Source organism: Rissa tridactyla, chromosome 1 (assembly GCF_028500815.1).
Source record: "Rissa tridactyla isolate bRisTri1 chromosome 1, bRisTri1.patW.cur.20221130, whole genome shotgun sequence".
Taxonomy (NCBI): Eukaryota; Metazoa; Chordata; class Aves; order Charadriiformes; family Laridae; genus Rissa; species Rissa tridactyla.
Window position 1 is genome coordinate 161,723,003 of NC_071466.1, and position 13,997 is coordinate 161,736,999.

At 41.6% G+C, this 13,997-nt stretch overlaps 1 protein-coding gene across 21 annotated transcripts in view; it reads right to left on the minus strand.

The window, feature by feature from the left end:
* The window catches only part of RBFOX2 (RNA binding fox-1 homolog 2), a 175,623-nt gene that overhangs the window by 25,779 nt on the left and 135,847 nt on the right, over window positions 1-13,997 (minus strand). For all 21 annotated transcript variants that reach the window (XR_008463403.1, XR_008463431.1, XR_008463413.1 and 18 more), the window contains 2 exons: window positions 11,744-11,797; window positions 2,525-2,617 (listed from right to left, as the gene is read on the minus strand). Coding sequence is in view for 10 of the 21 variants with exons in the window: in XM_054182526.1 (XP_054038501.1) it covers window positions 2,525-2,617; window positions 11,744-11,797 (147 nt within the window). In the remaining 11 variants the exon portion in view is untranslated. The remainder of the gene's footprint in view (window positions 1-2,524; window positions 2,618-11,743; window positions 11,798-13,997) is intronic.

Genomic DNA, 13,997 nt, shown 5'->3' on the forward strand with positions numbered 1-13,997 from the left:
TAAAATTATGCATTAAACAAAAGGCCAACGAGAGTAAAGTGCAGATTCTCCGCCACCCTGCCACCCATTGGCACGTGCTTATTTTCAGCTTATTGACTGGAAGGGCAAAACTGTGGAGGGTTTTGTCCAGGTTCTGTTCAAGAGGCCGTGATAATTTCTGCAGCCAGGGCAGGGGAACCGAACCAGGTGATGCACAAGCTGACTTGTTTCTCAAGCTCACCATTGGGAATGGGGCCCGGCAGGTCGCTGGCAGGCATACATTTAGATAGAAAAAAGGTAGTCTGGAGTCCATGAGCTTTAGGATTTGAACTCCCGAGGGCTTGAGGAAATTTCTGGAACTCCACCAAGCGTTTGGATGGGCTACGTTCACCGATTTGCTCCCCAGTATTTTCAAATCTTTTTCCAGATTAGTTTTCCCTTGTCACAAATTTCATGGAGCAAGAAGAAGAAATACATAGCTGTAGACCTGGGTCTTTTTTTGGTTATATTGTGCTCTCCACCCTCTTTACAGAGCTCTGCATAGTTCCAAGCAGTTTGATTGCTCAAGCAAGTGGGGTGTTACCACAGAGATGGTGCTGATAAAGAAGATGGACCAGTTTGGAAGCCAAGTTACTGCAGCCCCGTGTCAGACAGCCTCAAAGTTCTTGCAAGGAGGGTGAAGTCTTTATACAACATCAATAATTCATCAAAACCCATTTCGCATGGGAACTGAGGCCAGGGTGAAGAAGAAAAAAAAAAACAGATATAAAAATAAAAGCTGCCTCAGGTCCCTGAGACTTACGGATGGTGAGCATACACAGGGTGGGGAGTCTGGAGCTACATTTACTCTCGTTTCAGCCCCAAAACAATAGAAACATTACACATTTAAAAAGAAAGAATGGGAAACAACAATGATGAGACTGAGAGCATGCAGTTAAACACACACAGATAAAAGAAAGAAAAAAGAAAAAAAAACAAAACACCACAATTGATTCAGAGGGTGGGGAGGGGAGGAGGGAGGAGAGAAGGTCTCACAGACAATCATTAAGATGGAGCGAGTGCCTGAAATCAGCTGCTACAGCAAAGTGCAACACAAGCACTTAAAGGAAAAATTGCCAGAACCGATCAGAAACCACCAGTCAGCAAAGAGACCAACAGCTGCGTTTAACTGAGTAAAGAAATAAACCGGGGAGGGAGGGAGAGAGAGAAAGAAAAAGAGAGAAAACAAACAGTAACAGCTACAAACAGGTCTCAGAAAGAGAGAGCAGCAGATAGAAGGGGCAGGAGAGAGAGAGAAGAGGAAATGGGTGCATTAATAAAAACCAGCCAAACTGGAGTTCAGTAACTCTGAGTAAGATGTGCAAGGGGAAATCACCATGAAGTCAGTAATCAAACAGCTCAGACTGCTACAAAACGATATGTACATCCAAAGTCCAGGCGGCATTACTCAACAGCATTGAAAATAAAAGGGGGAGAAGGGGGAAGGAGGTGGGTGGGGACAACAAGTCAAATCACATTTCGTAGTGTTAATGTGAGATGGCAGATGGATTTTTTCTTTCTTATTTAATTTGGTTTTTTGTAATTTTAAGAAAAATTAAAAAAAAAAAGCTTCTTCTCTAGCGCTTTTGTTTCACTTACCGCCAACTCGTACCATCGCCAGCATTGTGTATAGTTACCATGGAAAGAGTGAGTCAAGTGAAGGGCCCTAAACGCTAAACCATCGAAAAGGGAAATAAAAAAACAAAACAAAAAAAAAGCAAAATATGCAGACATCTTACTCAAAAACGGCGGCTTTTTTTGTTTTAATATTTGTACTTTTTTTTTTTTTAAAGGAAAGAGGGAGAGAGGGGAAGACGCCAGTTAACCTTCAACACAGTGGAACATCAAACTGGTTAACACCAGGCATGCCCGATACATGGCCATGTTGGCCATCCAACAGTAACCCTTCACTCCCCTGGGGTGAGAGCTAGAACCTTTAAGGATTAGCTTTCACCGAGACAACTCTTGACCACGGTCAGGTCAAGAAACCAGCGGTGTGTGTAGCACAGCCCACTCAGGGCTTCTGCCCCCTGCCTCCCCTCCCCTCCCACCACGGGCATCATCTCACACTTAAGTGGAGGAGAACTGGCCTCGGAGGAAAGAGAGAATACTGGCTGGCCCCCTGCTTTCTTTTTTGGACACAGAGTTAGAAGTCGGACAGTACTCTTTCAGTTAGTTTTGTTCAGGCCTGGTAACAGGAAATCGGAGCCTCGCAAACTGAAGCAAAGGAAAAATCAAGACAGCAGAAGGGCAAAAATTTGGAGTGGGTGGGAAAAAAACTTAATAAAAGAAGAAAGAAAAGAAAAAATACCCAAAACAACAATAAAAATATTCCATAAGGGGTGTAAACTTTTATACATTTCAGTGCAGGGAGGTGAAGGACACAGACACAAACACACACGCACACACGAGACTAGGATCCAAATGTGAAATAAGTGAAGCAAGACACAAAAAGAAATCAAAAGAATAAATATAAAGAAGAAATTGAATTACTGAAGACATGCACCTCGATTTTACGGCCCTCTACCACGGTGCCGTGTAATTTCTCCCTGGCCCTGTCTGCATCAGCACTATTCTCGAAAGTTACGAACCCGAATCCCTGCATGCAGCGGGAGAAGGGGGGAAAACATGCACATCGTTATATATTGAAGTACTGATCTCTAGGTAAATAGAGAAAAAATATCACAGTATGAAATCGACATCAGCACAACTCAGCAATAACCTCCTAGAGTCACATTGTTGGTTCATGCATGTTTCATAAATGAAAGAAATTAAATTCAATAAAATAAAGGAACTGTAATCATAATAAGAATAATAAGAGTAATTAAAAAAAAAAGAAAACATAAAAGCAATTGAGGCCAGACCAAAAAAGAAGTACAAAGTTACTCGAGACAATTTTTTTGTTTTGTTTTGTTTGTTTGTTTAAAAACACTGAACCCTGCTCCGACATAGGCAAGCTGGTCAAGCCCAAGCGGGGCTTCTCTCCCCTCTGCTAATTAACACACATGCTTTGCAGGACCCCCCGCCCGCCCCAGACACAGTACAGGACATTGACACTGAGCAGCACTTCGTTCTCTTGAGAAACTGCTACAAGAGCAAACAGCGATCTGAGTTCATGCCTGGCACCAGGAATTCTGCGAAGCTTTGGGCAAATCAAACACTGAACCTTGCTTTTCCCACCTGTAAAATGAGACAATCATAATTACCTACCTTAGAAAACTGTTGAGAGGAAGGGCTGTTTGTAAATCATCCCTTTTAAGATCTTCGGGGCACAGCTCATGTCTATTCCTATGTCTGTAACTTCCCTAATAATGCATGAGGCCTTGAAAGTAAGCAGGGCTTCTAGGTGGCACCATCAAATAAACATCACTTAACATGAAGATTTAGAGTATCATGTATTCTAGTTTCAAAGTTTTCCTATCTATGAGTACTGTGCTGGACTTGAGTGTAAATCTAAACATCAATTCATCGGTAAAGGCAGGTTTTGTCTGACACTGCTGACCTACAGCTACATCCCTGCTACCCATCTTACTTGGCTTCCTTCTGAGATGGCAACCTCTGCAACATAGACAGTAACAAAGCTCCATGTAGTTAGGCCATGAAGTTTGAGAAAAATTGACGTGCCCTGCTTGGAGCAACCACAAAAGCTTGAGGACTACTAGAATGTCCTTTTCGTTAGACGAATTTAGGTTTACTGCATGCATGAAGGCAGATGCAACACGCCTGCCCTCCATGCTCATGCTGCTGCCAACTCATGCAGTCGCGTAACAGGGCAGGGTAAGAGACCATGCTTCCTCCCACAGAGATGAGTGCACTGATGTTAAAAAAGATCCAATGCGACTAAGAGAATTAGGATTTTAACTAGTAACAAATGATACCTTTCTACAGACAACTGGGATGAGATATACTCCATGCCATTACAGAGAGCGGGGCCAAATAAAGTTTTGTTGCATTCTGCTTTTAGGGTGTCTTAAGAACAGGAGAAGGGTAACTGGCTCCCTTGACTTGGTATAAAGCAAGTATCAGTTTAACGTACAGAGAGAGAGGGAGTAATCTCTGCTGGCTCCGATACCCTCAGGAGCAGGAGGACCAAAACTTGCATTTTGATGCAATGGGAAGTCCTGATATTAACCGGAGAGCGAGGTGATGCGAGTGATCTACAGCTATGCCTTGCCAGGGAAATGGCACGCTTGCTAGCCTCGTGGCCCCCTCTGTGCAGACTGGACACCTCCCCTTCAAAAAAAAAAGCGTTATGATTTCTAAGCACTGTTAGCGACAAGACACAAGCAAGCCATCATTCTTCAAGTGCATTTTAAAGGTCTTTACAATACTAATCTTAAAAAGCCCAAGCCATTTGCACATGCTGGCCTTTATCATCCATAGCTAGGTTTCCAGCACAAAACTGTTACACATTTGTAAAATGCAGCTTTTATTTATATATTTATTTTTCCCCTTAACAGCAATAATAAAAGAACTTAGCCAAGTACTGCAATGCTGAGATCAACGAGAACGCTCCTTTGGGCTCCATCTCAATAATCTAAAGCTTCAAATAATTTCATTTCTTCAGTTATAAATAAAAAGCTAAATAAATAACAAGCTGATGCCTTTTTCAGAACAGCACAAAAGTTTTCTGTTTAAATGAATTAAAATTGGAGCTACAAGAGATGGGGCCTAATAAAACAGCCCAACTGCATGTAACTCTCAAATACGGTGCAGGGAACCAGGGGGGTGCAGGGGGTGTAACAGCAAAGCTGATTATGAAGGGACAGGGTATCGTGTCCACTACAAAGAACCCCTACAGAGAAAGGCAAGACGGAGAAATAGAGCAACACCTTTCCCTCTGGTTCTATATAATGGGGAAAAAGCATCTTTAAAAGGTTGCGGGGGAGGGGAGGTAAAGACTGCAACAGGAATCTCTATTTCCCTCTTCTCTTTTTACATTAAAATTTCTGTTTGTTCTAGACAAGCCTGTGGAGACCGAATGAAATTTATGTCTTCGGTGATGATGTGAACTGAAAGCTGAAGAGCAGAGGGAAGGTAATTTTTTAGGCATTAATCCATGCAGGCTAGAACCAAACTAAGACTATTTTAATTCACATTTGTTTGCAATTAGTGAAGTCTATATGGGATTTTAAAAAACCCATTATCATTAAATATCTTTAAACTGATTAGGAATTTTCACTATTTGGAACGTTAACTCAAGGTAAAGTACAATCCACATGCAGACTATATGAAAATAAAAAACAATGTGAATAAAAACAGAATTAATCTGATTCTGAACAACATAACTAATTAACCACAATTTTTGTTTTATTGACAGATCCGTCCTGAGCTTGTGCAACTCTTTGTTGAGAACCATTTAACATCAATGCTGATTTAACAACAACATAGTTGACTATGGCAGAGTCAGTATTTGTGCCCCCTTGGTTTGTCTTCTTAATATATCTCTTAGACATTCAAATTTTCTTCAGGAAAAATAGGTGAGGCACGCTTAACATTTTTGTTATTTCTAAATTTATAAACTAGCAATTATGCATACATATTTTTGATGTGGGAGAGAAAAAAAAAGCACATACATAAAACTTTTAATTCCTTTTCACAGATGACCTGTAAAGAATAGGGATTAATTTGTACCTAAATACATATACAACAAACAATTCTCAGTTTTCCCTCCCAAGGTTGTCTTGCCCTTAAAAAAAAAAAAAAAAAAAAAAAGGAAAAGAGGCAGCAGATATCCAACATTTACTACCTTAGTGTTATAGCAGGTACCCGTTTGCTCCATAGTAGTAGGTATAGAGCCAGAGGAAGGGAAAACACAATCCTGGGTAAAAGACGACTTAAGGTTTCTAAAATTTAGATTATACAAATAGGTTGGGTTTAGTAAGGCTGTTACGATAACAAGGCTGAAATCCGCAACAATTCCTCTCCACCAGCAACTGCCAGGAATTTCTCCCAAGCAGAAAATAAGTTTAAGCCTCGACGTACCTAGCAAACGCTAAATAACCCCAGCAAACATTTTTAGGACTGGTGAATAGTTTTCAGTGCCAGACTAACCCCTTTTTACCCACAGGTTTATTCAAAGGGCCTGAAGAGACCGAGTAACTGCCACCCTTTTAGTCTGGCCTCAGACTCTGCAATAAATAACAAGCAACATGATGAGCAGTGAAAAAAAAAATTATAAATGTATATATAATTGAACGTTTCCATCTCTGAAGAATGAGAAAGAAAATTTACCATGTAACCGTTAAGGGAGAAATCAAAAGCAGACGGTTCTCCTGGGTGTGGCCAGAACACAGAAATTAAACAAAAAACAACAAAAAATAAAATAAAGTAAAATAAAAAAAGAAAAGAAAACCAAAGGAAACTAAACAGAGCCCCTCGAAATCCATGCATTGTTAACCCTTCGTTTGTCACAGAGTTTAGACCAGTCACCTCAGCAGCAGCGTCTTTGCCTTGTACCACTGGAGCATGCTTGTTTTTAACCAAGTTTTTTCTTCCCCCCCCGCCCCCCCGTTTTTTTTTTTCCTCCTTCTTATTTCCACAATAAACAAACTTTTAGGAGCCTGAAAAAATGGCCAAGGAGACAGCAGTTTAGGCTACCTGTTTCCAAGGCAGTTGGAGAAAGTAGGAGGGTTTCAGCTATAATCCACCTGAGATGAGCAGGACTGAATGCACTGACAGAAACACAGCACAAAATTCAGAAACACATTGTTGAAGTTACGCACACAAACATACGCTCCTCCAGCTCCTCCCTGTGCCCGTGCCACACTTGGGAGTGCATTAAGGCACATACACGTAAAGCACCTGTCGCTTTATCTGTGCAGTCTAGTGAACCAGACGCAGGAATTAATCTGGCTAAAAAAACCCCATAAATGTATCTTCAAACAAAAAAAAAGAAAAAGAAAAAAAAAGGAGGGGAAAAAAACCAAAAGACTTGCAGGGCTATTTTTAAGCTGGATCATTTCCCCAGTCCAGCTTGCTATGTTCCTCCACTGCCAATCCCTCCTGCAAAACCGGGAGTGGATGGGGGAGCCCGGCCAGCATCACAGCTCAGCCAGAGCTTGGGGCTTCACCGCAGCTCCAGCCAACTCAGGTCAGGGGCTTCACGGCCCCCATGCTGTCCCCGGCTGCGTGCTCCTCCTCCTCCTCCTCCCGCCCTTGATCGATCGCGGATCTTATCATCTTATGGTCTGTGAGTTCAACCAGCTAAACTGGCAGAAAGCAAGCTCATTTCTCTCTCTCCCCCCCTGCTGCATCGGTATTTTGCTAATTTAGCACCCTGGACTCAGTGAAACGAGCACTATTGGGAAGCAGCTCCCACAGGGGCAGTAAATCAGCTTATACTATCAAGCTACCAACTTCACCCTCAATTATACAAGTTTAAACAAACCAGTTCAGCGTATGGACTAATTTAAGTCATTAGTTTACTACTGCAGAGTTGAAGGCATAAAACTGAACTAGGATAAAGGGACACAGGTCATGCCTCCTTCATGCCATTGGCATTATAAAGGGATTTGGTGACCTGAGAAAGCGATGCTGGTTGCTGGTACTTAATTTGTTATTAAGCCTCTTTGTGTTAATAACGCTGTTTGTATTTCTGGCTCAACTGATGACATCTGAACAAAAATTAGAAAAATAGAATTAAAATGAAAACAAGGCCTCCAATTTATTTTATGTAACAAGGGGTTGGATCTATTTCACTGAGTGGAAACTAAGTCCAGAACGAGAGTGGCTCAACGCAAAGCACCTAATCCATTCAAAGAAGAAATAAATGCACATGCAAACATAGAGTCTTTTAGGCACAGTTATCAAAACCTAAATTCATATTCTTAACCTACAGTTAACTGCAAACATAAATAAACCTTAAGTGTTTCCACACAGCTTTCTGCCCAAGTTTTTAGTTAGCATGGGTTTACTTACAGAACTCCACTCACCAATAGATGCAATTTCTTTGTGAAGACAAGACATAAGCTACTATACAACCAATTCTTTAATTAAATATGAAGCGCTTCTAGACAATTCAGTCCTCCACAAGAATCTGGAGATCTGGGTCTCCCAAGTGGAAGGCAGTGAGGGACGTAAACTTATGCCATCCTGAAAACATGAACTTAATATGAACTCTTACCATTTAAAAATCTAAAAAAAATATATAAAAAAATGCTCCCTCTTGAGCCAAGGTTTTGCTGCGTGTTTACGCGCTCTTGGTCTCTGAATGTCATTGAGGGCACATCTTGGAACGCCACACGGTATGCAGCCGATGAGCAAAGAGCTTGGATTCCCTTCCCCTGCAGCTTTACAAATGCCACAGGGTACTTGTTACGCAGGCAGACTGCATTAATTCTGCAAATATGTCCACTTGTTTAGTTCAGCACAACAGTGCCAAAATATGCATCTAGAGGATGCATCTCCACTTACAAAAGGAGTAGGAATCCTCTCTCTCGACTTCCTCTGGAGGTGTTTTATTCTCGGTTCAGTGAAGTGCATGGTAAACTGCAACCATGAGCAGAATGCTATTTAAAGGCACTTAAACGGGTCAGAACTAGAAATGTAATGGTAAACAGGATAAATGAAACAAACAGCTAGTTTCCTGGAAGCAAGCAGAAAAACCAAACACATCAAGGGAAGACTGATGTCATTCTATTAAACAAGAATAAAATAGAATGAAATACAGGAGATATTTAAAGTTTGTATCTTGCTTCTCATATGTAGCAAAGCAGTATCAGTGTGAAGCCCACCAGGGCACATATAATCCTACTAAACAGATTGAATCTGGGCAGAAATTGAGTTAGGAAACAAGAATTCACATTGCTTTGAGAGAAGAATCAGAAAAACTAGTTATTAACTGCCTCCTACTCTGCTGTGACACAGAAAGTCAACAAACAACATTTCCTAAGCCAAATGCAGAACCTGAGGTGCGAGGTGGCTGTGACGGACACACGCTGCTCTCTCTTTTGTCACCAAACGTCCTAAATACACAGAGATCCTGAAGATGCAGCCAGTTTGATATAGTTCCCCCAAGCTATCGAAGAAAACTGCCTGGTCATCTCAGGTGGATTCAAAAGGAAGAAATGCAACCCGCACACTTCCTCCAGTCCCTCCTACAACCAGCACTGGAGCGATCCCGGCAGAGACCTCCTGCCACAGCTTGGCAGGGACAAGGCGCTGCTCAACCCCATCGTACAGTGGGTGGGGGTGAACCCAGAGCAGTTTGGGATTTACCACTGTACCTTTTAAATAATTACAAAACATATACACAAAACTCTACAACCCTTAGGAACCCGGGGAAGGGAAGGGAGCATTGAGAACACAGCACAAGGCAGGCAGCAGGAGCATCTGCTTTCGGATTCCCAAGAGAGAGGAGGAGAAGAAGAGAGAGAGGTTTCATATCATTAGATTAGAATGGAAACCACAGGGCAGGAAAATGCATTCAGATTTTTTTTCCTAAGGTGGAGGAAGAACCCAAGAGTGAGTGAGTGGCCTCCAGAAAGATCCATTTCCTTTGCTTCACCATCAGATCACCAAACTGTTGTTTTTCCATTGTTACGTGAATACCAGGTGCTTCGTGCAGCTACACCCCACTCAAACACTGGGGCCTCCCATTTTCATGCTAAGCAGGAATAATCTTGCATTCTCTTTAAAACAGGAATTATTTTGGGTGGAGAAGGATGCAAAGATACCACAAAATTACTCTTTGGGTGTTTTCTCATTCTGTTCAGATTCTGCCCCATCCCTCATACAGGCTATCAGTTTTGCAACTGCTTTTTGCTGTAAGATGACAAAAAAAGCAGTAGAAAACTGCATGGTCAAGGACTACAAGAACATCTCTTTGGATCGCTTTCTTTTTTCATATATTTATTAAGGGTTCGGGATAAAATTTGTCAAGGAACTCTTCAGCAATAATTTTTGTTTTAACTGAAAACCAGAAGCCTTGGGCTTTAACAACTGCACAAGAAGGTACTTTTCATAGCCATAAATCAAGTCTCCACAGAAAGCCTCCAACATTAGTGTTGCCTAGAAGGGAAAGGGCAGCTGTGGGCATTTAATACGGGGCTGTGAAGTTCATGTGTGGAGAGGAAAACACTCACTGTTCTGGAAAGCACAGGCAGCGGGGGATGAAGGATAGAGCTCACCACTTTGCCAGGCTAGTTATTTTTGTTCTTTCTTTTGCAATTACATCCAAACAAGTAAGGATTTGATAGAGGCCAGAGGCTATTCCCAAAGCCAAACAGAAATTACTAAAATCAAGACTAATTCACAGATAGCTCTGGCCTATAAATATCAGAAGAACAGCGGAGAGCAGAATAAATATTTACAAACTCAGCATAGCTGGTTGTTTAAGTAAAGTGTATAGATTTTTATCCACACAGGGAAGTAAAAGTCTCTAAACTAAGCCATATAGACATACTTGTTCAGACTGTCTTATTAAAACAAAACAAAAACATGGCATTAAGCACAAACAAAGGATGGAGAACGGGCTAACTCATTTCTTTTGTATACAGATCAACTGCTTTCTGGTTTCCAGCTAATACAGAGACTGAAGAATTTCAGAATGCATCTTGGGCTACATGGGAAGAAATCTGCAGAGGGCTCTGAACATGAACATACCCCGGAATATATGTTGAAGCAAAGAGGCCACCTTAAGACTGTGAACCTCAAATCCAAGTGAAAGGCAAAGACTCTAAACCAAAACTGCTTAGCCGAATTGCAACTTCAAAATCTCTTGTGTGCATGCACACATGTGCACACACGTGTGTGGGGGAAGGAGGGAAATTTTGTTTTAATTGAAAATGGGAATCTTAGCATTGATTAAGTCAAGCAGAGTATAGACATGCACTGTGCAAGCTTCCCCCATAGAGCTTTGGCAATGCACCTCGCTCCTGACCTGCAAAACTCCCTGCTATTCCAGTGCTGAACCTCCTGGGCAGAGAGAGAATCACATCAATTTGTCATTGTGGTGATACTGGTTACGTGATGAGAACCAATTGCCAATTAGGACAAAGATTACTGAATCTCTCTGCAGCTGACCTGAGCAACATTTCAAATCTCATCTCCAGAGAAATAAATTACCATTAACCCTCAACAAAATCTCCCTCTTAATATATCTGTAAGATGAAAATAGATGTGTGAATGCAAATTCAGTGGGGAGAGGTCCACATGGGGCAGGGCAAGTCGAACGAGGATGCTTATATTAAGCATCAAATATCTCAAACATGAAAGGTCAGTATCTCAGAAGTGCCGAGTCAGCAAAACAGAGTAAATAAAATCCTTTCACGTATAAGATATGACCTGTTTTCTATAAAAGTATTTCAATGCCACGGAAATGTGGCTGGGGGGGTGGGTGGGTTAGGCTTTGCTCTTACAGTCTCCCATTACGCAAAGCTGTTTTACCTTATTCTGCCTTCCCCACAGGGCACCCATTGCAAATGCAATGGGAACAGGTTGGTATGAAGGCTCAAGTGACTGACTCCCTGTTTGTTCAAAAGGCCGGGGAACCTGACCCCACATTACAGACAGGAGTGTCTAGGAGCATTTGTACATGCTGCCCAGAAATGACCATGCTCAGAGTCTGGAGTCAGAGGGAACAGGACATAGTCCCCAAAATAGGTTTTCCCTTCCCCCATCACACTAATTCCTGCTGATCTCTACAGAGTACATTCTCTAGGCAATGAACTGCCTTTTACTCTGCAATCAAAACAAGAGAAGCGGGTACAGAAACAGGACTTACCTTCGAGCCACGCTCATTAAAGATTATCTCTACATCAAGGATTTTGCCGAATTGCTGCAGAGACAAGGGGGAAAAAAAAAAATATATATTTATTTTTGGCAATCCGTTTTTCCTACCTTTTGGGCCTGGCTTAGTGCAAGAAGGAAGGTGAGAATATTTTCATTTCTAGCACCCAGGCAAAGGCATAAAATCCCACTGATGTGACCCAGTTCTCTTGGGTTAGGACATGCAGATCCTCTTGGTTACAGACTCCAGGTTTTTCACAGAAGTCTAAAGGAAGAAAAACAATCTCCAGAAGAGTTTCAGGGATTTCAGGCAGCTTTCCTTTTACCCCTTTTAATCTAAACAATTCTTTCTTCTCTCATTCTAATATTTCATCTCAGACATGGTTACATGGTTTTATCTCAGACATCTAACAACATTTCTCAAATGTAATTCAGCATTTCGTCTTCCTCCTGAAGTGGCTATCACAAAGAGAAACTTAACAGTAATGTCGTTTCTCTGGAGGGAATAGTCACATAAGACTCCCAGCCTCACAGATTCCAAACTCCGAATCTGCTTTCCTCCCCCTCCCTTTACTTTCCAAAACTCCAAGCCTTCAAAAGAATTGATTCAGAAACCATTAAAACAGCCAACTCCCAACAGGTTTTTGCTTTTCAGAAAAAGATCATTTGACTTCAACTTTTGCTATCCAGCAGGCTGTATAACCTGTGCAAGTTTATCACGTATGACAGAATTCTGACCTCTGCCTCAGCCCGGAGACCCCAAGGAGGGCAGTGCCCCATTACTCTGCACTGTTTCAACAACTGGTTACAAAGAGCTCCCTACTTAGCACAGAGCAAAAATGGGAAATGAGAGCTACAAGCTAAAAAGGAGATTTGCCACGCTCTGTGGAACCATACATGGATGACATCCTTCATCCTGGAACAGATCGAAATATTTTTATTGAACGGGCCAGATTCAAACCAGTAACCTATAGGTAAAAGCATCACTTCAACAGAGCCCTGCAATGCTCTGTCTTCTAGAAGCGTCAAAGTTGTATTTCCAAACTGGAGGTCTGCTCTCCAGAAAGACAGGTCTAAGATCTCATTTTCAAAAGCATGTATATGGAGCAGCCTTCATTCTGAAGATGCACACTGCACTCAGACAAATGCTTTATCTGAGCATTTTTCCTACCCCATTATTTATGAAAGCTTCCATAAACTTCTTCCATGGTTTTGATCTCACTGCTTGGAGAAGCTTTAGAGGTGGTAGCAAATGAAGGAAGGGTCAACAAAAAAAGAAAGGATGGTTTTGCAGCCTCCAGGCGCTGGGGCACTCTCCACTTTGCTATGGTACTCTTAATATAGTATTTGCCTTTTTTTTTTTAATTAACATTTCCTTTCGGAATCAAATGGGTATAATACTGATTTTGTGGGTGCCCTGCTTGAAAGACTTGTGGCCAGATTTGCAAACATAGAACATTTACAACAGTGAGCCATGATGACTGAGGAGAAGCTCTGGATATGTAAAGCAATAAAAAGCTATTAAGTCCCTTGAACAAGTATTCCGCAACTGTCTTTAAGCAAACAAAACGCTTCCAACAATTTTAGCTATAGATTCTGTCTGCTTCCATTCTCCATTCTTAAAAAGGAGACAGTCGTATTCTTTTATAAATGTTGGTTCACAGATGTTGTTTTTACTGTTCTATTGTTTAAGGACAATACTTTATCTTCTATTCATCCCAAGAACAATGGAATTCACAATATCCCACGTTACACGAAGTTTGAATAATGCTAATGTAAACACGCATCTTCCTTGAAACCTCAACATCTCAACAGCTTATGCTTCATCCATGCTGGATCCTCTTTTGGCCACTGCTGTGCCAATCACAGCTAAAATACGTTTTCTATTTCTGTCCCACACTTGGTGTGGGCTTGTCTATAAAGGAGATTAGCCGTTGATTGCTTTTATTGTCTTTGTTGCATATGGCTTGGGCACTGCCATGAAAGAAATCAGTCATGATTGCTTTCCTGGTAGACTATTTCAGTGTTGTTACACGACAGGGGCTGAACCAATTTAACAGCTCTCGGCTGCTGAAGGGCTGTCCCTGCTCCATTGTCACTCCTCGTCTGGTCTCACCAGCTTCCTAAAGCTGGCCCCAGTTTTCATTCTCACCTGTAGATAAACTGATACAGCTCACCAATCCCGCGAAAAAGCAGCCCAACAAAAGGAATAAATATGAAGTTTTTAATGATTTACTGATCTGAAGTGG